Here is a 23,739-nt window from a genome sequence, read left to right on the forward strand (position 1 = left end):
ATTGTATGCATCATCTATAGTATTATCATTAAGCCTTTTATAATTTATTACCATTCTTGTTTTTCCTCTAATGATTTCATTATGATTTCTTACTATGAAGGCAGTAGATCTATGCGGACTTCTGCTTTCTCTTATTGCCTTTAGCTTTAATAATTCTTCAATATGCATTTTGAATTCTTCTATATCTTTCGGGGTAGCTTCTATTGGAGCGGTTTTGATTATATAATCTGGGTTTATAATATTTATCTTGCATATTATAGCATTCTTTTCCCAATGTTTTATTGGGATTTCTCCAATTATTTGTATATCTTCTAACCTTTGCACTATTCTATCAATATCTTTTTTAGATTTTATATCTCTATACCAGTTTGGGGCAAATGATTGCAACCCAATGCATTCTATATGGGATGTTTCTATATTAGTTTTCAATATTTTCACCGAGATCTATTATTTCTAAAGCTTCTTTATTATGGTTACCTTCAGATTTTCAATATCTTCTATTTGTAGACATTGAGTTTTAAGCTTTTTAACTTCAGAGACAAATGGAACATTATCATGATATGGAATAAATGTTACGCCTTGTTCTGTTATTATTAAAGCACTTATGGAGTATTGTAAAAACCTTAATCCAATGATCATGTCATCTTTTATAGCAGATAGATCTCTTATTGTTATTTCATCTATTATATATTTTGTACCGTTTATATATGATTCAATATTATACGCGATTTGGTTATGAATCTTTTTCATTCCTGACATATCTGTAGATATATCTGCCTTATCGTCATCTATGGTTGTTACTAATTCAGGACACTTTGCAAAGTATTTATCATGGATAATATTTTTCGTACAACCTGTATCTAGTAATGCTAGAATTTTATATGTAATATTTGGTTTTAATACTATTTTTATTGGAATTCTGATTCCTAATATATCTTTAAATGAAAACTTAACTATATATTTATTTCCAAAACTTTTAATTGCATCTTTTAATTGTATTAGCTTATCTCCTTTTTTATCTCTTATGGTTATTGATTGGTCTTTTAACTCACTATTTTCTATGATTATATCTTTATTTTTATTGTCCATATATTCTATCTTGTTTCTTAAATATTCTACCTCTTCTTCCATATAATTTATTCTGTTTTCTAAATTCCTGATTCTACTGTTTAGTATTTTACTTTCTGGTTCTACTTCTATTTCTATTCTCCAATTTTCATTTTTTGATTTTAAGCATTCGCAACACGCTTGTATATGGCATAGACTACATGTGGCTCTATTATCTTGGCTTGGATAATATATGCAGAATGCACACTTAATATTATAATCACCTTTTCCTCTAACCCAATCATGTTGGCATTCGGAATTAGATGATTCTCCTACAATATCACCGTATTCTATAAAATTCATACTATTATTTGAGTTATCCTGATATTCTTTCTTTTCATCGTTTTCTTCATAGCTTTCTGAAAGAAATTTATTGTTTATTTCCCATTGCTCTTCTTCACTTATTTCTTTTTCTTGGACTTCTTTATTTTCTATTTTCATATTCTCAATATCCACCTCTTCAATATTTTCTTCCTTCTTAATCATATTCTCCATCTTTATATTATTAGTGTTAACTTTAATATTTTCAACATGTTTTTGCTTTTGGAGTTTCTTTAGCCTATATATTTGTCTAATAAAATATACTTCTTTTTCTCTTATTTTTGCCTAATCTGATATTACTGAATTACTATATTCGTTGTCTATGGTTTTCAACAATCTTTCATAGTGTTTTATTTCAGTATCAATATCTGCCTTCTCCATGCATTCTGTTATACTATTAGATGGTTCTGCTTCTAATGATTTTAGCTTATAATTCGTAAACCTTATACTTGTTCCTCCTAAGCAATTATTATAGCTTATATAACCTTCAGGCTGCTTTAAAGGCTTATGCTCTATTAAGTCACTTATTTTTCATTCTTCGCCTGCTCTTTGTTCAGAACTAATTTTAAGAGGGCTCATGAATTTTATACCTTTTGACTGCATATTTTCTATAACATCACTGACATTTACCTTATATTTTGTTCCACTTCTATTTATTAACCTTCCTATAAACTCTATGCTTACGAGCAGATTTGTACCTTTGAAATCTTCATATCATTTGGTTTGAAAACCAAAGCTCATCTTTTCTATGAATTCTCTTATTGGCATTATTAAATCTGGAGCTATATATGTTATGAGACTATTTTCATTCATATCACCTTCTACAAATCCTAGGGCTGCTTTATCTATTGAATCCCATCTTTTATCAAGTAGTGTTACTAAAACCTTAGTTCCAAGTTTTTTTCTAGTCATACCTTTTATTCCTATGATATACATACCTTGATGAATATATTTATAGCCTGAATATTTTAGCTCGTTCTCAATATTTTGACTAACTATTTTTAGCTCAACTGGCTGTGTTAAGACGCTCAGCTCTATTTATCTAGATATTCTATATAAACCGCTTCTGCTTTCAAACATTCCCATTTGATATAATTGTTGCGGCCTTAAACTTCTTAGAGTATTTTTCTGATATCTTTCCATATCTTTTTCAATATTTATAACCTCTTCGAGGCTATCGATATCATCATTTCTGCACTTTATCCTGTTTATAAAGGTTAAAGGCTCTGAATCTTGTCTTATTAACTGGGGTCCTCTATCTCTTCTAATGATACCTTTAGATAATTCTATTTTTCAAAATTTATTGCTTTACTAGATGACACTATTCCTGATGACGATAATATTATTTCTTTATTATTTTGATCAGTATTGAGTTTTTCTAATATTTTTATTAGCAACTGTAATATTGTATTGTTCTGCCTAATTATGACTCTCGAGTCTTCTTTTGGAGTATCAAGATTAGAAAAGCCTATTGCAGGTGACAGATATGTCGTTGTTTCTTGCAGGGCTTGATTATATTCGTACATATACTTATGAAAGAACTAAAGCTTTTACTTCTTCTATTAGCTTCTTTACTTCACTAATATTCTGAACTATATTTGGGGTTTGAGCTTCGTGTATAATATTCGAAGAAGGGTATTTTTTTATACTGCTGCAAGATATTTCTTTAATATAATCGCTATTCTTGCTGATATTATTCTGTATTGTTTTGACTTCTTGAAGCATATGTAATATCAAGTCTATTTTATTGCTCAATGTGGAATATTTTTATTTTGTATGCTGATATTCTTTGTTCAATCTTTCAATATTTTGGTCTATATCGTCTTGCCTTTTTCCCCAAGTAATGTAAAAATTATACAGCAAGTCGACTATTAAATTCAGCTGACTATGAGGCGTATGCCAAATATGATCTTCGTTACTATTGAGTCTGCACTTTATATTCATATGGTCTATAGTATCCACAACCTTTCCTGTATTAACTTCAAGATTAAGATATTTTAATCTTTCAATATTTGAAACCTTGGCTCGTATACCAGGGAGACGGAATAAATATAAATTATAATATATATAATTCGGTAATATACAGATACGCTTAGCAGATATACGGTACTCAGACTGGGATATTGTTCTTGTATCAAATATTCTGCCGAGCAAAATATAATACTATGGTTTGTCCTCTTGTGATTAGAAGAGGGTTAAAATATTTCCTAATTAGGAAATGGAATCTGCGTAAGTATATGAGTATTTAAATAACCTTTCGTCTTTATATGCTTTAGGAAGGAATCTGATTATTAAAGACTTCGTCCTATATGCTTAGCAGATTCAGATATAATATGCTGCGATTATTGAAGATTCTGTCTTATATGATTAGCGTATATAATATGTGTACTGATATTCTATATTCCTCAGGACCTTCTCGGGCTGGCGAGGCAATCTGGACTGCCGGTTGCTTCTGCGGTTGTGTGATCCTAGTCGGTACTCGCCATACTCATCGCACGCACGCGCCAAAGAGCAAGGACACTCTCTTCTTCCCCGGACTTCTACGAACACATACGCACGGACGTAGACGGCTATCATCTCCCCAGGCGGTTCCACCCGAATTCGAAGGGAACACTTCTCGGCGGACAACACGCTCTCCAATACGCCACACTCCGGACTAAATGAGAGCAACTCAACGCCAGAGGTTTTTCCTATAGAGTCCCTAGCATAGACGCCCGCACCGCACAGCCATGCCATAGCATGAATAGGGAAGAACAAAGGAAAACTACTCCATTAACTTATGCATGCTTACATATGGCTTTCCCTTTCGGGAGGTCCCGGACGGACGAGGGATTACCTTACAGACGACGTCCATGGCGCCGGACTCAGACTCAAACGCGGTGTTATGTTACAGTGGAGTGGAATACAGACTCACACACACTCTTGCTGGTGGCTACTGCTTCTAGCTGCTGATCGCCGATGTGGTTGCTGATGTTGATTCCCGATGCCTTCTCGTACTGCAGCTTCCGTTGCCTTTTATAGGCTCAGCAGTGTGCGTCCTTTATTTAACTTTGCTTCGCGATGAAGGAGCTCGGGTTCTTATCCAGCCATGCAACGAGCGCTCGGGGCACTCTCGTCTTCACACCGCATCGTGGCTTGAACTGAAGTTAGGCCCATGCCTCCTTGAGACTTGCAGCATGCCACGGCCATGCTGCACTGCTGCGGTCGAGGAAACGACCGTCCTCTGTACAAATTTTTTTTTCAGCTGCCGGGAGGGGTCTTCCACGCCCGAACAATTGATACTCCGGTATCAATTCTCCGCGCATATATATATATATATATATATAGAAATTCCTTTCTACATGCGCATGTAGCTACATTTGCCTATGTATCTCGTGATTGAAGCCGTATTTGGCAAAACGAAAGGTATGTACACGGAGTATGCAATGATACTAGACCATTTGAGGTGGTATATGCACGAGGTATGCGAGTATACCTGAGGTATATGGACATACCCCGTTAATGTACTAATATGAAGGTATTACAATAATATATTAAAAACAGGGGCTGTTTTGTAATTTTTTCGAGTGGTGATATTTGAGGTATCTTAAAATAAGTAAATGAACATACTCAAACTGATAAATGAGTATGCGGACATACCCCTATTGGGTTATTGACTGTGAGTGTAGCTACATGAGCATGTAGATAAAACTCTTCATATATATATATATATATATATATATATATATATATATACACACATGCGCACAGGGCTATTCGGAGCCTAGGGCTTCTAGTAGTTATGGGAAGCCCGAGCCAACCAACTGACACGTCAGACACGTAACAGCAAGCTAACCAGCTGCCCCTGCGCGCCCCTCTCCTCCTTTTGTCGAGGTCATAGAAACCTATGCTATAGGCATAGATTGTGTCGAGAATGGCATATAATCTTGAGTAAATTCCTTCTATGCCACTGTAAAATACAAATCATCCCTTATATGCCATTGAAAAATGTACAATCCTTTCAGTGCCATTGTTTATAATTCTTGATCCACTCAGTGCCACTGCCGTTTGTTTTCACCGTGAAACTACCGTCGACGACCCGCCAGTCCATCTCCACCCTTCTCTCTCCCCCCTCCGGCACTATATCACGCAGCACTCCACCTCTCGCCCACGCGCGCAGGGGCAACGGTGGCGGCGCCGCCGCCACAGCAGCAGCGCAGCGCAGGGGCATCGGCGGCGGCGGCGCCGCCACAGCAGCAGCGCAGCGCAGGGGCATCGGCGGCGGCAGCGGCGCAGCAAGGGGCCAACCGCAGTGCCCGGCATGGAGGAGCAGCAGCGGCAGCGCGCCGGCCGGCGGAGCGCGCAGCCCGTGAGCAAGGAGAGCTCGCGGCCGGTGGTAACGGCGCTAGGAGCACGGCGGCGGCTGCGACGCAGGGAGTGCGGTGGTGGTGGCGAGCTGGGCGAGCGCGGCAACCAGAGCTCGCGGCCCACCCCCTCCCCATCCCGACGCCGCCAGAGCCCCCTGCCGCCGAACCCTAGGCTCTGCCGCCGATCTGAACGAGCGGCGCGCCTCCCTCCCTCGCGCGGGCACCCGCGGGCCTCCCTCCCTCGCGCGGGCCCCGGTGCCCCAGCCCGGTGGGACGGAGCCAGTGTTGGGGGCAGCTCCTCTCCGTCTCCTCCGCCCATGGCGCCGCCGGAACCTTCGTCCACGCGCTGCTCCGCCTTGGCGCCACCTCCGGGTCCGAGCTCGAGGTCGCCGCTGCCTCTTCGCCTCGCCGCGGCCGGCCTCGAGTGTTCCTCGCCACGCGACGTCGCGCGCGCGCGGCGGCCTCGCGTGCACGCCGCTGCGGTCGCTCCGCCTCGCCGCTCCGCGGCGAGGGGCGCGGCAAGTGGGCCGCGGCAAGGGGGCAGGGGAGGGAAAGGACGGTGCGGCTCCGCGGGTCGCCGGAGTAGGGACAGGGGAGGGGCCGCGCTCCATGGCCGGCCGCGCACCTCACCGAAGCAGGGGCCGCCTGCTCACCGCCGCCGCCGCCGCCCGGCAAGCGCGCCGGCCACCGCTCGCCGTCCCGAGCTCGGCGCCGTGGAGCTCGACGCCGCCGAGCCCAGATCTAGCGGCGCTCGCGGAGGAGGGAGGAGGGAGCAGGAGCCGCGGCGGGAGGATGCGCCGGCCCTGCTCGCCGCCGGTCTTCCCCGCCGCTCGGATCCGCTCGAGAGGAGGCCGCGAGGATGTGGTGGAGGGAGCAGGGGAGCACGGTGACCTCCCGCGCGAGGGAGGGTGGGCCGCTCGGGAAAAAAAACAAGTAACTGGAGAGGGAACGGAGGGGTATTCTGGTCTTTTCGCCATACCCTTTAACGGATCTGTTAGGGAGGCTTAACAGCAATGGCATGGAGGGGATGAAAAATTATAAACGATGGCATAGAAGGGATGAGCTTATTTCCAATGGCACATAAAGAATCACTTCAATTTTCCAATGGCATACAGGGAATTTACTCTATAATCTTCACACTCAGGAAAGTGCCACCTGACACATCCTGCCACATAACGTGTGCATGCAGTCCAATATAGATTACTTCCTTATTTTTGCGATAATTCTTCGCTCAAACATCCAATTCACAAACGCTTTCCACCACTAGATTGCTGATATTTTTGTGCACATTTTGACAACGATTTTGACCATTTTTGTTTTTTTCAAAAAAATATTTAAATCAGGTACCAGCATAGAAACTTGATTGTGAGCATAGAAACCTGTGTGCGCAAGCATAGATTGAATCGTTCGGATGCATAGAAACCTGTAGGCGCAAGCATAGAAACCTGTATTTGAAATTTGAACCTGCTAGGGGTTTGTGTGACTTTATTTGATAGAGTTGTGATCATAAATATTAGGTTGCCGAATCGTATAAACTATGCGAGGTAAGCATAGAAATTATATGGACTTTACTTTGAATATTTTAGATTTTCTTAAAAATTATGTAAACCAGGTACAAGTATAGAAACATGTACCTACAAGCATAGAAACACGTCCCTCTCTCCTCGTTTCGTCTTGAGCATATAAATCGGTGAGTACGAACATATAAATGGTTTCTATGCTCACATCTTGGTTTCTACAAGCATAGAAACACGTCCCTCTCTCCTCGTTTCGTTTTGAGCATATAAACTGGTGAGTACGAGCATATAAACAGTTTCTATCCTCATTTCGTTCTGACGTGGTAGCTGGTTGGTTCGGTGACTTCTTCTATAAAATTTTGAATTTGACTAGGTCATGTAATTTTGTTCGATGTTCAATGAGGCGGTCTTAGAAACATGCAACCGCGGAGTACAATCCTTCCCCGCAAATCATAGAATCCTATCACCGATGTCATAAAACTAAGTTTCGTTATTTTCAACTCAAAGTGATAACCGCCTGCTACGTAAGGATCGTATATTTCTTCGAGAAACGTCGTAGAAACAAGCAAGTGATACTTTTCTCGCTTTCCCGTAAAAGCATAGAATCCGTGGTAGTGGAATAGATCATTCAATGCTATTGGAAGCCCATGGCTTCTTTTACTGGGAGAAGCCCGAGCCAGCCCACCAGACCCGACACTAGGCCATGTCAGACACGTAACAGCGAGACAACCAGCTGCCCCCACGCGCCCCTCTCCTTTCATCGAGGTCATAGAAACCTATGCTATAGGCATAGATTGTATCATGGATGGCATATAGGAAAGTGCCACCTGACACATCCCTGCCACATGACGTGTGCATGCAGTCCAATATCATTCCCTAGCCTACCCCTAGGTTGCTCCTCTCCTACCCCCTCCTTAGCCAAATCATCCTACCTTCCCTTCTCCTCTCCCCGCCCCCGGCAAGTCCTCTCTCCCTCTGGATAGAAGCAAAACTCCAAGGATTAAGACAACTCGTGGATTGATTTCTAAATTAAGTCTATAGCAAGTTCATATAATTCAATAGCAACTTCGTAAAATTATGTAGCAAGTTCCTGCTATAGCAAAGTTTCTCAAATTTGTTACCTGACACATTTTTAGGGGGTTGTAGCAAAAATTTCTGAGTCTTTTTAGCAATTTATGAGATATTTGTAGCAAATCAGTGAAAAAGATGATGTTTTCTAAAACAACAGAAAATTCATATAATTCCATAGCAAGTTGGTATAATACTGTAGCAAGTCCTAGAATTATGTAGCAAGTTCCTGAAGTTCCTGCACAAGTTCCTGAGTTTTTATAGCAAGTTTGAGATTTTTTGTAGCAAATCTGTGAAAAAAGCTATGTACTAGATGTCTAAAATAACAGCAAGTTGCGTGCGTAGATGACACCATGTTGTGTGTAAGTTAGATGATTATAAAAAATCAGTAGTTCTTGCGAGACGGCTTGCAAGTTGAAGCCGCGAGGGAAACGTTGAAGGCCCATAAACCCAACGCATGGGCCGGAGGAGCGGGGTCGCGAAGCGCGCGGGCCGAGCAAGCTGCGGAGTGGCAGATCCAGGATTTTTTATGAGCCTGGGCGGACTTAACACTTACAAAAACATATTTGTCCGTTACAGTTGGGGCGTTGGGCTGCCATCGTTTGTTGGCTGGGCGAGTGCCGAGTTGGGCCATTGCCTTCATATGAACCTGTCCAGTGTCAATGGACGATGGCCATTTTGTCGCTAGTACTCCAAACTCCAGTCAATTCTCACCTGATACCTACACTATTGCTGGCCGAAGAGCCCGGGCAGGTGCCCAGGCTAGCCCATGAGTGGGTCCGCCCCTGTCACACGCTCAGCCTCGAGCGCGACCCCTCGCGCGGCACATATATGATGGCCCAAAAAATACCCCTGATCCATAAGACTAGGCTCACCAAAGGGCCTAAAACGGAGCGCCCATACACTGTGCGGTACTGTAAACAGAGAGAGGTAGTTGGAACAGTTGATGGCGGGGTTGGATGGGCGTCCCGGTGAGCCTAGTCTAACAGTCGAAGTATATATCACGATCTTATGAATACATGGTAAATATAAACAATGTCCATCATATCGTTGTTGTATAATACTACGCTTGGATGCTGGTGAGCGGTGAACGGACCGTCAGAAGGAAAATCTTGAGCCCCGGAAGAAAGATATCGAGAGAAACCTTGAGTCACAAAATGGGGGGGATGCCGCACCAAAGAGAAATAGGCAAAGCAAAATACACCGCGGGCTCTAAAGTCACTCGTGCTGCGTGGATCCCGCTTCCTCCAATCCATCTTCAAACCCTCGGCTATCGCTTCCGATCTAGCCTAACCAAACACAGAGTAACATGAATTGATAACGGTGTACGTGAAGCATTACGGGGGCAAATACACCGAACCAAGCACCATCTAAAAGTAGCTGTACCCTATACTAATAGGGTAGAAGGAATAGTTCATTTACCATGTATTTATGCTATCCCTGATGGTCGAGGACCTACTGAAAATCAGTTGCATCTATGCTAAGTAGGAATTGGAAACTTGTATGTTGCCAGTTAAGAAGAAGACAAAAAGATAAAGGAAGAGGGAAGGTAATTTCGGTAGATTATTATTACTTGAAATGGCAATCTAAACTCAAAAATAGTTATACCATGGAACAGAATTTGAATCATAAACTAGTTCACAAGAGATAATATATTAATAAAAGCAATTAGGGAATCACCGGTACGTAGAACACAATGCAAACAGGTTGTAATGCAAAAAAAAACAAGAGATTAGGTTTGGTAACTATTTAGTTGATTCAACATCTTCGAGGAGATTCAACATCTTCGAGGAGAGGTCCAGTACATATCGAAAAGTCCTTACCACATGCATATGTGCTCACCATGTGTTGCCAAGGCCCCGCTCCGGGCCCATCTCCTGCTGAGGTCACGAAAGGGCAGTGAGGGGTATTTTGGGCAGTGGAAAAAATCTTCCTCTCTTCTTCCCCATCCGTAGCTTCACTTTGCCCGTCCCTGCCTCATCCCCGATTTCGGCGATTTCTCCTCTCCTCGTCCTGCGATTTCTGCGATTCAAATGGACTGGCAATCCCTTCGGCAATCCCTCTCCGCGCGCAGGCACCAGCAATGTTTCTCTGTTCGATTCAACTTTTCTTCAAAGGTTTGGTCTCGATCTTAGTTATCCTCGTGGCTTCTTGTTTGGTCCCGATTTAACATGCTGCCTGGCCGCTTCGTGGTGCTCCCCCAAATCCCTGATGCCCTTGTTGCGCGGCCGCCTCATGTTGTCGAGCAACCACCCATCCCCATCTTTCCGCGGCCTAATTTTCTAGGTCTTTCTCCTCCCCTTGTTGCGCCACGAGGAGACGTGGGCAGTGGCAGTCTGTTGCGTCCCCAACTTTGCAGGATCTCAACCCTGCCATGCCCTCCGTGCCCCGCCCTTTCCTCTTCACCCTGAATCCTAGGTCTTCTAGTTTTTATGGTCATTTGGCTTGGTTTTCCTCTGTATCTGAAGAACCTTTTCGTGATTGGGAGGTATGCCGTTTCAGATGGTTGTCCCCTTGTCCTTAAAATCAGTATATGCAGTTTCAGTGTACACTTGATGATAGCTCCAACATTGCCGGCTCACCTGCATCTGAAGACACGTTTCATGGGCAGGAGGTATGATGTTTCTGAGTTTTATCACATTTTAATGTTTGTTTGTTGTAAAAGTCAAACATTCTTTTTGCCTGCTTTCATTACATAGAATTTTTGAGATAACCCAGTTTATTATAGCTCTCCATTAGTGTCAGCAATGGGTGGAATCATTGGTTTTATTTATTTTCGTCATTGAGTTGACTCGGTATTTGGTCTTCAAAATTAGTACTACGAATGTTTTTTTGGCTTTGCATTGATGACCAGAGACTCAGATTTTTCAGGTTTGACTGTAAAATGGAGCTCTCTCATGATGTTAAATATTTTCTGTTTTTAGCAGTACTCCCCGGCTGGCTAGTTTTTTGCTGGGGAGTTTCAGTTCTGTCACGAATTATGCGTTGCTTGTTTGTGCTGAAGCATCTATATTTCTAGAGCTGGTTGTTCATATTGAATGTTTAATTGCTCCTTTTCCTGGTTTAGTTCCTGCACAACCAGATACTCAGATGTTCGTTGTGCCATACTCCCATTTTTATTGAGCAGTTAGTCCCTTGTGGGCATTATTTATCTCATTTACTGTGATACCTTAGTGTTATTAATAATGTTCTGCTTCCTTTTGTTGGATTAGAACTCATGCCCTTTTTCTATTTAGTTGTTGCTCAACCATAGTTAGTTCCTTTGCGGACATTTTGCTTAGCCATGATTTTTGTGACTTGTACATTTCCAGATGAACAACATATCCGCCGTGTTCTCTATCAATTCAGAGACTGATTATCCTATCAAGGGCCATCTTGTCTATGCTACTAGCCTTCGCGTCTTGCTCGTACTAGTGCTTGCGACCTTGTTTCTCCTGCATAATTGCTATATATAGTATACAAAGGTTCAAAGAGTGATTTTTGTGTTATTATTCTCAAGTTCATGTTGATGTGCATACCCCTGCTGCTCTGTTCTGCATCTACATAATGAGTGTGCATGAATCCCCGCAGGTGTGCATGAATTTTGCTCCCCATCTGCAAACATTCGATGGCAAAGTTCAGGTGTTTTCATAAAAAATTAAAGTGTCTGTCAGCTAAGAAGGATTCGACCTACACCTTTGTTTTCCTCCTAGCTTTGTTCAGATCAATTGTCAACCTTCAACTGGTTCAATCCTGGGTGTCTCTTGAGATGAATAATAACATTAAAAAATATTCAATCCAGTTGATTGAGAAACTTCTTTCTAGCAGAAGCAATACAATACCTAGTATATTAAGTATTAGAATGCTCTAAATAATAGAATGTGGCAAGCAACTCGTTCCTATTTCATCATGAACTTATTTGTAATTGTCCCTATCTAGAAATTACAACCTGCTCACCTTTTGTTCAGCTGCTATTGTGTGTTTTCAATATGCTAGGCAAGAAAGGTCTGTCCAGACATTTGGTCTAGATTATCCTGAACATTTTGCATAGCATCGCATTCCCAATTATCCATTCGATCAGTGTGCCTCTCTCTTACAACCCTTTCTGTCTCTTTTGAACTGTTTCAGTTTGTTTAGTCTTCTCCAGGCATTATTGGACTGATTTAATCTATTATGAAGTGTCAACCTTATTAGTTTCTAACATGTCAACCTCATTTGTTTGTAACAGTTTGTGAAATGTCAGTTCCAGCAATCATGTCCCTCTTCTACTCACTCTTTACTATCTACAGTCACTTAAATGTTCACTAAAAGATCAAAGTATCTGCTTCTTTACCGATCACATAATCCTTTGCATTTCAAACATATATAATTTAACTGTGTGTATGCTTCACCATTCGTCCTTTTCTAAAATCTCGCAGTTCTGTTACCAACAGAAAATAGAAAGACTACACAATTCTTCTAAATTCTCCTAAAACTCCATACTTTGTGAGTGAATGATAGAATTATACATTTAAATGACTTCTAAAACTGCCTATTCTTGTGCTTGACTGACAGTTTTACACTTACTTAAAGGAGCCATATGAACCAATTTAAATAGATGCACTTCTGAATAGGTGCACTTTCTTTTTTGTAGCTCATTTGAGCTAGTTCAGCAAAAGCTCACTCTATGATGTTGCGGCATAGACGGCACTGATGAACTTGGTGCTGAATGTTTCCCCCGGGTCTCGCTTCGGGTAAAGGTTTCTTACATATTCCTTGTCTGTGATGGAATTGCTTGCAATGTTTGATAAACCGCTAGTAGCCATGGACATCTTTCTGGTCTCTGCACTCACCTGTTGCTATTCCAGGGCTTGTTTATGATTTTTTTTACTATCCGGTTCTTATGATTCGACATACACTTCTAAAACTGCATAATTTCGTCCTATACTGGATGTTTCATGCTTCTTTAATGAGATGCTATAAGAACCAATTAAAAAAATTCTTCTGAAATTACATATATTTGATGAAGCAATGAGTTATTCTTGGCTAGCTGAAGTGAACATTGTCAAGAATATCTGAATTATTATCTTTGGAAGAGATCTTGTCTCAACAACACCTGAATTTTAAAATTCTAAAGGACTTAGATGATGTTTGCAGTTTGCATGCTATACAACTAGTGGTATATTTATGTTTTTCCATAAGTCATCATCCCTTTTTTGTTGGCTGTAGATAATTGCCCTTGCTGTTATCATGTTGAATTGGTGCAAACAAACAAATAATAAGGATTTAGTTACATATAAAATCTAGGACACAAAAAACTACAACACGAGAAACAAGGATTACGAAATTGAACATTATGGTTGACTACCAATACATTTTGGCCTATATCATAACATTTCATCATGGTACATAGAGCAGAAAATGTACCAGAACATAGAGTAGAATTTCAAGAATAAATAGTTGGCTACACAAACCTTTTGCTACACAAATAGGCAAACTGTATGTTATTGAGAATGGCCCACATAAAGAAAACATGATGTATACCATAGGTGAACATTACTTATAAGCAATTTGAAATTGAACTTCAATTATTTGAATTTGGAGACTTCCATGCTTTTGTGCTATCTTACGAGGCCTAGGAGCTAGGATACTTCCTGCTTTTCTGCTATTTTTCCTGGACAAAGAATTTGAAACTTTCATCTAGAGGAATTTTTCTTGCAAATAATTGATGCTAGAACTTGGAAAGACATTTGATATGGATTATAGGAAGTTATATCTGCAATACCCATACGCATGGGCGGGAATCTGATTTTTTTAGTCCACAATAACTGTACTTTCCTCATCCTTCAAATTGTAAACATTTTGTTTATGGTATTTGCATTGAGTATTTTCCATATCAACAAGAGAAGTACTCATAGATAACGAGAGGGATATCACACTGTTTCTGATATCGTGACCTTTCTGATAATCCAAAATGAAGATAACGGAAAATTCATGTGTTAGACCCAACCATGATGAACACCTCTTCCTTGAACTGTACTTTCCGACATCAAGAACTGGTGACTGCAATTCACAAAGCATTAATTTCCTGCATCAATTATTTCTTCAATGGATAGGAAGTTCCAGAAGATTGTTGGGAATATGAATTCCCAGTAGACATAAGTGCCAGATGCAGATTGCAAGTATTTCCTGCATCAATTATGCTGATTTTTTTTTGCATTTCCCCATTAGCGCGAACACTGGCCTCTACGTTGTACACTATGCTCGTGCTTTTGATGGACAGTGGGTTGATTTTGATCTCAAAGAACAATCTGAGGTTCTCAAAATTTCCCATGTTACTCACTGTTTTTTGTAGCCTTTTATTTTTCCTTTGTAGTGCTTCACACTTTTCCTATTTGCAGTGCAATTTAGCTGAGCCCTGAGCGGAGATCCTTTACTCCCTACTAACAATGGTTGGCAATGCTGGTTATCAACCTGAAGATCTTCTTGAGAAGCTTGGTTTCCAGGTCTAGAAGCTTGTTCCTCAATGTGCAAGGCATTGTGGAAGCATATTTGGGGATGCTAAACTAGTTTCCACTGCTATGTATTATTTTGTTGTAGCCTTGGTTCATCCCCTGTACTAATGCTATGTACCCCGTGTGCTAGTCTTTTACTATTTACACTACATTATGTTATCAATGCTTGATACATTTGATTTATCACAGCAGCCTCTGACCTCTCCCTTGTAAAATATTTGTTGTGTGCCATTCAGTACATATTGGACCAGGGTTTCGTATTACACCTAGGAAAAAAATGTTTGAAGACCCACTTCCTCTTATATCAGACTCATTTAGTTTGCACACATCAGGTCTATTTTGAGATACAATGCCCTAACAGTGCATACACTCATTTTGTGTAGTTTGTATTGCTTGCACAGAGCATGGTGTTCTGTACTTAAGTGGTTTGCTAAGTGCCAGTTGGATACTTGGCTCTACCCATATATAGAACTCCCATATATACATCTATATATTTATGAAATCGCCATGCCTTTAAAGTCTATTTGCTAGCGCCGCACAGGATGGAACTTGCCAATTATCATGCCTTTTTTTAAGTTAACATTACATTTTACCTTCCTTATGCCCCTTGGACCTTGGTGAACACTTGCCTCTACATATAAAGTTGAAAGTGTTCTGATGTTTGATAACTTTTGTTCATCTGGCAAAGACTGGACCTTGCCATGATAGTTCTTTATGCAACCTTTTCACTCTGAAATGTACAATTGAAAGTGTTCTAATGATTGAATAATTTTTGTTCCTCTGACCAATACTGAACATTGCCATGATATATTTTTTTATGCGACCTGTCACTCTAAAATGTACAACACTTCAACACTTCTGCATTGAAAATACATCGATGACCTCTTTACCAGCAGTCAGACTAGTAGATGACTTCCTTGGCTATATTCACACGAATTGTATACATATACACATCACTCAGTGGTGCTATAATCAAGCAAAAGTTTTCTTTACTTTGAACTTCAACCGGCAATGAAAATTAAAAAGGCAAAATTAGATTTCTAGTATAGAATTTGGGAGATGGTGCAATAGTGACATCATGATAAGTTTGGGGCCCTTTTTATCAATGTTTTGCGAACATACACAAAATATTGATAAAGTAACATCAAAATAACTTAAAAAACCAAATAAATGAATTATGTATGTTCACCCCAAAGGCATCAAAACTCTTTTGGTATAACTAAAAGCCATTCATATGTCATACAACATTTATAGCAAAGTAAAAGTAGTCATCAAAACATATTATATAGTGTGCCTCCTGCAAGGTTCTAATCTCAGCCCACAACTTTTTTTTGTCTTGCCCTATGTGTCTTTTGCTTGCAGTTCGAATTTGTTGACCTCTGGTTGTGTAAATCTTAGCATTTTCTCCCATGTGTACACAACAAGCTACTATGGAACAAGTATGGCTCAGCTCTTGAATGAAAAAGCATTCATGTGACTCATTAAAAATACGAAGCTTGATCTTGTTTGAAGAATTTTGTCACTACCTTTACAGGCTACAACCATGCCTTGCACCTGTAGGGGAAAGGTAATTGAACATTCAGAAGTAGTAGATTGGTGCCCAAGAGCAGATACTAATAGTTCACCTCAGTTTTCACGATGTTTCACATAATTAACTTTGAAGACATTTAAACACTATAGATGACTGAAGATTTGCTTGGCAACTGAATTCTTTGAATTGGTACAGACTAAGCGGGCATGTTGCCCCCCAAAAGCTAAAGATATAAATGTTCACAGAGTACAAAATGTCATCTGTGCTCAAAGCTAAAGATATAAGTGTGTACATTCTGCTATGGCACGATATAAATGTTCAAAGAGTACAAAATGCCGTCTGCGTTCAAAGCTAAAGATATAAGTGTGTACATTCTGCTATGGCAAGATATAAATGTTCAAAGCATTAGAATTTCTAATGCCGTCTGTGTTCTCAAATCTCACACTTCTATTATTGACCGAAAATAGAAAGAGTACAAAATGCTTCTAAATGATCCTAAAATTCCACACCTTTCGTGATTCATTAACGGACATAATGGCACATTTAAATGACACTTCTAAAACTGCATAATTCCATGTTGTACTGAAAGATTCACACTTCTTTAATGAGCTGCTATGTGAATCAATTTTAAAACTCTTCTGCAACTACATATTTAGATGAAGCAGCAGGTTATTCTCGGCTAACTGAACATTAAGATTTAGAGACCACAGGGACTCATTAAGAACCACTTTCGGTATATGGCTGCCGTTGGGGGTGTGTTCTTGTAGCCTGCAGGGTGTCTCCCCCGTACTGTTTCTCTCCTTAATTGCAATCAAGTCAGTTTTGCACTCCTCGAATCCTCCTGCATGTGCCAAAACCACCACAAAACGGGGATGAGAAATGCAAAGGACATCAAAGCGACAGAAGTTCTTGTATATGCAGCTCAAGTAACTTTTTAAAGCATAGAAATTCCCCCAAGGAGCAAACTGTGTATGCAGCCAGAGGAAGAGTGATTCTTGTTCAGAGACGAATTGGAGGAAGAACAAGGCCAAAGAAAACAGGTGTAACAAGAAAAGGAAGAACAGTAGGATGTAGGATAATTTATTTGTTTTTTATTCACACTAATCAATTAGTGTCGAGCAAAACATTCATCGGTAGAAAAAGTCCTGATTGTATGCAGATAAGAATAAATCAACAATGCCAATGAAGAACTTAAGAACAAGAAAGTCTGATTTATCTTGGCAACATCTCTAGTGCTTCATCTTAAAACTAATTCCTGGGTGTTAGACATTTAGAAGATAAGTTATCAGCTAGGCAAACCATATGCTAGTCAAATATGCAAATTGTATGCTTTTGAGAAATTTTGCTCTAGTGTTCAGCAATATGCAAAGTTTATGCCAACCATATCAGCTAGAGTCTCATGGCTTTTTGTACCAATATAAATTTATATTAAAGATAGATAAATAAAATGTTCAAGAAGTAGTAATTCTAAAATTACAAGAGAAAAAAACATAGACCATTTTACTCATGGTCGTACTGTCATGATTGGTATAAGTGTTCACAAAATGATCAAATAAATGCATCAACAAGAAACATAGATATTATACTACATCCGGACATTTTGTTATGCTATATAGAGCAGAAAATGTACCTCAATATCAGACATTTCAGCAAATATCTAAAGATCTCATTATGCTATATATAGCATGAAACGTCCCTCAATATCAGACATTTCAGCCAATATCTAAACATCTCATTATGGTATATAGCATAAAATGTTCCTCAATATCGGACATTTCAGCCAACATCTAAACATTTCATTATGATATATATGGCATCAAATGTTCCTCAACATTAGACATTTGTCACATTTCAGCCAACATCTAAACATTTCATCATGCTATATATAGCATGAAATGTCCCTCAATATCAGACACTTCAGCCAACATCTAATCATTTCATAATAATATATATAACATAATATTTGATATTGAGGAACATTTTATGCTATATATATATATATAGTACAACAAAATGTTTATCTATTAGCCAAAATGTTAGCTGAGATCACAAGCTGTTCAATGCAGGTCGACGTGGATGCGACTCATTTTATTTTTGACCTATGAACTCACTAGTTCTTTATTACACAGTTATGAACTCCATTATTTTTTTGCCTTTTAAAATTTTGTCCTAGTCATGACCTACGCAGAAATGTGACTGCTTCAAATACATCTACATAGGAAGGAATTATTTTCTGTCAATATTAGAAGTGTGAGACTTTAGAACACAGATATTGCAAAATCTAATACTTTGAAAATGTGAACCTTGCCATAGCAGAATGCACACAATGAGAAAAAATATAGACAAGCCCCGGAATAGCAACCGGTGGGTGCAGAGACCAGAAACATGTCCATGGCTACTAGCGGTTTATCAAACATTGCAATAAGTAGTTCCATCACAGAAAAGGAATATGCAAGAAACATGTGCATTTTGTTATTTGGAATGTCTAATATTGGGGAATGTATTTGAAATGTCTAATATTGGGGGTAAAGGGGAAAGAGGTCTCACTATTTTTCTTACAAAATAAAATCCACGAAATATAAAAATAGATTTTATGATAAGATTTAGGTCATTACACATTGCACAACTAAACTTCATGATGAAAATTCCAAAATACCACAAGAAAGCACCAATGACTCTAATGGCATGCTAGTAGGCAAGCTCTCAACAAGATTTAGTGAGATGTTGATGCAAAATTACCTGCAACCAATGCACATGTTTGCTTCAGCTCCATCACCAATAAAGAACCATCTCCATTTTGTCCAATCTAGACTTACGCTTGGACAGTATGTCCTTAGAAAATAGTGTTAGAAGGGATCGCTTTTATCAGCAGTGGCTCCTACATTGGAAGTAAGAAGAGCAGTCTCAATGGCACTCCTATCCAATGCTAATATATTCTAAACACTGTAAGCTCATAAACTATAAATATGTCTACAAAATGCTTCAACTATTCATGTATTGCGGTTTATAATAACTTTGCAAATCTACTGACCAAGCATCTTTCCCAATCATTAACTCTCCATGGCAGCAAGCAATTGCAAGTTCCAAATGCGTGGTATTTTACCTGTGCTGGTTAGGAGCACCGGTGCCAGCGGCGCCGCTTCTGGAGAAGTAGGCAGCGGCCGCACCGGCGACGTCCCTCGCACCATCGCCGGGGAGGGCCTTCCTACAGGCGCTACTCCCCCTCCCTCGACACCTGCAGTTCCAAGATGGTACACTTACCGGGGGATGGGGATCCCAGGAACGGCGACACCGTTGCCGGACATTTCTCCTTGCCGGAAGATGTTGGTCCCCCTGCCATTTACTTACTAGGGAATCCGGCCAGGCGCCGGCGGCGAGCGCTCAGTGGATTGGGGTGGAACTTCTCGCCTCCATTCCTTGGAGAAGGGCAGATGAGATGTCCCGGCGGCAAGCGGAGATTAAGGGCGAGGGCGCAGCGCCGTCGTTGGCGGCGAGTTGTGCCGCCGGCGGCTCCGACGGGGACGGCGCAAGCGGAGCCGAGAGCGCCGGCGTTGGCGGCATTCGAATCGCACGCCCGGGAAAAAAGAAGAAGGAAGACGTGGGTCTATACTACTTTTCGGCATCCTAAAGTTCCCATATTGCCCTTAAGGCCAACATCAGTACATTTTTCTCAACGTGCACGAATCTTAGCACCCCGTCTGGCTTCAACGGCTCAGATAGTACCTGTGAGCACATGTGCACTTGTAAAATCCACGAAAAGTCCTTACCACATGCATATGTGCTCACAGGCATAATCTCCACCGTTGGATGTGTTGCCATGGCCTAGACCTGGGCATCCTCCGGGCCGGGTCGGGTTCGGGTCGGGCCAAAAAAAGCCCGGTGTTTTTTCTAGCGGCCCGTGCCCGACCCGACCCGGTGGCCGGGCCGTAAAATTGAGCCCGCACCCGACCCGACAGGCAGTCGGGTCGGGTCGGGTTCGGGTCGGGTCGGGCCGGGCCTATGTAAAATGTCGGGTTCCTTCGGGTTTTTCGGGTTTCGGGTCAAAATTTTTAGCCCGTGCCCGGCCCGTCAGTCATACCGGGTCAAAAATTTTGACCCGAGCCCGCCCATCAAACTCTTCGGGTCGGGTCGGGTCGGGCTATTTTCGGGCGGGTTGGGTCGGGTCCGTCGGGTCGGGCAGCCCATGCCCAGGTCTACCATGGCCCCGCTCCGGGCCCATCTCCTGCTGAGGTCACGAAAGGGCAGTGAGGGGTATTTTGGGCAGTCTCATGCAGTTCCTTGAGAAGAGAGGGGAAAATGCCTAACAAATACTGGCAGTCATCGCACCCCAGAGCCACCTTATTGTCCGGGGACTTGAGTATCCTTAAGCATGCCTCCTTGAGCCGATGGCATCGATGCTGCTCAGCAAGCACAAGCGTAGTCGCCGCTACACTTGCGTTGAGGTAGGTGCAGAGAATGTACTCGCAGATCGATTTGAGCCTCTGAATGTCGTACTTGTCCGCCGCAACAAGCAGATGCTGAGCCATCACTACCCTTTCCGTGGGCTCAATCTCCGGCAACGAGTCGGTGTAGATGAAGCCCAGCAAGGCCTTGAACACCCTCGGCTCCATGTCGTCGATCTTGGCACGATCGCCGGTGTTCTCCATCAACGGGCCGCCGAAGAATTCCACCTTGAACACCGGCGACCGCGCGGCGAGCATGCTCTTATGCGCCTTGAACTCCTCCTCGCCGACCTCTAACGTCACGTCCGACCCAATGCCGCTGGCGAGGAGGTCGGCGAGATGCCGGTGCAGCTCCGGCGGCGGCACCAACACCTCGGTGCACACCTTCTCGACCACCGAGAGATCACACCTTACGCTGAACCTGCCGTCTCTTACATAGGATGACTCGAATTCCTTCCTCCGAATGAACCGCTGGAGCGCCAAGGATTCAAATGTTCTTGCGAAGGTGAACTTGTCAGCTTTCGTGTAAGATGGATCTCCGGCCTCATCAAGCAAGCTGAACTTGGCCAGTACCGTGACCTCGCGGCCGCCGACGCCGCTGCCGGTCGCACCACGCTTTTCAAGGTGGAGGCCGAAGCATATCCAGTCCTTGTTGACATCCTCGCTCAAACCGTCGGGGAAGAACGTGATAAGCCAGCTGTGCCCTCCGACGAAGAAGGTGCTCGATTTGATGTGCCTCATGGCGCCGATGCCATTGAACTCAGAGTACTCGGCCTGGAAGACATGCCACCCGGTCTCCTTCACGGCGAAGGTGGTCGACGCGCTGCCGCTGCCGTCGCAGTCCCACGACGCCGGAGAGCTAGACATTGTGCCGTGCTAGATCGACGTACTGCTGCTGCTGCTGTTGTTGGACACCTGCAGCTTGTAGATCTATGTATACTACATATATATTGATCGGACTTCAGTTTAGTTCGTATTTTGATAGGACATTATCGGAAGGGCCCAAGAAAAGGAAACCAAATGGAGAGTTCTGTTCCGATACTCATATATGATTCCTAACAGTGCAACCACGTAATCTGAACTAGCCTATAAAAATATAAATCTATATCTATCTTATCTTAATATTAATTAGAGACTCACGCTCCACATTAATCCTCGCAAGACGCGATAGAAAAAACCTTAAAATTTTCACAATAATCAGAAACATCTAACCATTAATTTAGTAGTCTATAATCAATAATTAGCACCGGCCGTGGTGGCGGGCGGCTGTGGAGGTGGCGGCGAGCCGCCGGTGCCGGGCGGCCAAGCAGCGGGGGCGGGGGAGCACGGATTGGTCCGGAAAGATGAACAACAACGACCGAACACATGGTAGTATGAGGAGGTGTGCAGGTGGAAGCGCTGTCGCGTGTGCAGCAGGTCCCAAATATATATATATATATATATATATATATATATATATATATATATATATATATATATATATATATATATATATATATATATATATATATATGTTTTTGCAACACATCCCTTCCCTATTTCGACTTGACAAATTCAATTGACTCCTTTCGATTCGATCGGCTCACTGGTTACTAGCATTCGTTTCACAGCCCATCTCCACTTACAAAATCTTGGCGCCAATAGAATCATGTACTCCTTTATCCAAAAAAAAATGTATTTCTAGATTTGTCCTAAGCCAAACCATTTATTAAAAAGTATTATAACTTACCCTTCAAATAAGTATCACTAGATTTATCGTGAAATATATTTCATAATATAATTAATTGATAATATTAATCATAATGCTCTCCTCCGTAAATGTAGTCAAAATTAAATTATTTTAACTTAGGACGGAACAAGAATTACATTGTTTTATGGACCGAGGGAGTATAGATGTACTTCTATTTATTATTTCGTGTAATATAAAATAGTTTTAATTTAATTGCAGACATAAAAATGTTTTAATTCACTTTCAGATAACGAAGTACCTTTGTAAAAAAGAATGTTTTAGCTTCTTACAAAAATATTATATCTTTTAAAAAAGAATGTTCTAGATTCACAGAATGTTCTAGGTTCTTTGGTTCTATTCTAGCTTTTGTTTGATTTTATTCCTCGCTGGAACAGAGCCCAGTCACGTCTCTTCGCTAAATATTTTTTCGATAAAGAAAGCTTTATAAAAAGTTACCAAGAGCGTTACATCAAGAAGACCGTGCTTAGTGCTTCCTGGCCGGAATTTTTAAAATACATTTCTCCTCCGAATGACGAGGCCAGGCCAATGACTTATACTACTGTTGAGTTGTTGCTAGAATGTTTTATACTCATATATACACTTTCAGGTTGTTGAATTGGCGGCTATATTCGCTGGCTCTTATTTGCTCATGGCATTTTCTGTATGTATTTTCCACCCCTGATATCTTCGAACGTAATCATGCATATTATTCATACTACACTGTGGAAATTAATTATTCTCTATTCTGATAAATATTAATTTGATTCCACAAAAGGTTATTTTCGCATAGATAACGACAACTACTTCGGCAATGCATAAAGACTTACGAGCACCAGCCAAGAGAGGCTAGGGAGGGACACATTGAAGAATCAATTTGTCCCAAAATTCAGATATTGTTTGGTGATCGTAAAGCTATGAAAAGAAGGCGGCGCCAAGCCTCTCTTTGCCTCCGCTGACACGCTTCCGCTCAAGGGGCTCATCCACATTTTCGGCGACTACAGCTTTGACAAGAGGGTCTCCGACAACCTCTTCGCCTCCGCCGACATGCTTCGGCTCAAGTGGCACTCCAACACCTTTGGCGTCCCAACTTCGCTTCCACCAATATGCTTCAGCTTGAGGGGCTCGCCTACGTCTTCGGCGATGAGAGCGACCCTATCGACCTCTTTGCCTCCAATGACACGCTTCGACTGGAGAGACTCGCTGAC

At 41.6% G+C, this 23,739-nt stretch overlaps 2 protein-coding genes and 1 long non-coding RNA gene across 15 annotated transcripts; 1 reads left to right on the forward strand and 2 right to left on the reverse strand.

Moving 5' to 3' along the window:
* The first annotated feature begins 10,001 nt into the window (after nt 1-10,001).
* On the forward strand, nt 10,002-15,047 carry LOC120678345. Of its 13 annotated transcripts, none has more exons than XM_039959470.1 (5): nt 10,002-10,102; nt 10,351-10,476; nt 10,899-10,973; nt 14,549-14,633; nt 14,719-15,047. In XM_039959470.1, the coding sequence occupies exons 1-5, from the start codon at nt 10,056-10,058 to the stop codon at nt 14,737-14,739; spliced, it is 354 nt and encodes a 117-aa protein (XP_039815404.1). In that variant the 5' UTR covers nt 10,002-10,055; the 3' UTR covers nt 14,740-15,047. The 13 variants fall into 13 exon arrangements, 1 of the variants encoding a protein (XP_039815404.1); XR_005676487.1 differs by lacking the exon at nt 10,002-10,102 and adding an exon at nt 12,972-13,071 and having other exon boundaries at nt 10,278-10,476; XR_005676489.1 differs by lacking the exons at nt 10,002-10,102; nt 10,899-10,973 and adding an exon at nt 12,972-13,071 and having other exon boundaries at nt 10,277-10,476.
* Nucleotides 15,048-16,513: 1,466 nt separating this feature from the next.
* Nucleotides 16,514-19,944, reverse strand: LOC120677465. Its single transcript, XR_005676338.1, has 3 exons — nt 19,467-19,944; nt 19,103-19,241; nt 16,514-17,204 (listed from the first exon to the last, which is right to left on the reverse strand). It is a non-coding gene; the product is annotated as an uncharacterized LOC120677465 (long non-coding RNA).
* Nucleotides 19,945-20,556: 612 nt separating this feature from the next.
* LOC120677862 (BTB/POZ and MATH domain-containing protein 1-like) lies at nt 20,557-21,672 on the reverse strand. Its single transcript, XM_039959065.1, has one exon. It carries the CDS (start codon nt 21,670-21,672, stop codon nt 20,557-20,559), a length of 1,116 nt encoding a protein of 371 aa, XP_039814999.1.
* Nucleotides 21,673-23,739: the final 2,067 nt, after the last annotated feature.

The sequence above is a fragment of the Panicum virgatum genome, chromosome 6N (assembly GCF_016808335.1).
Source record: "Panicum virgatum strain AP13 chromosome 6N, P.virgatum_v5, whole genome shotgun sequence".
Classification (NCBI taxonomy): domain Eukaryota; kingdom Viridiplantae; phylum Streptophyta; class Magnoliopsida; order Poales; family Poaceae; genus Panicum; species Panicum virgatum.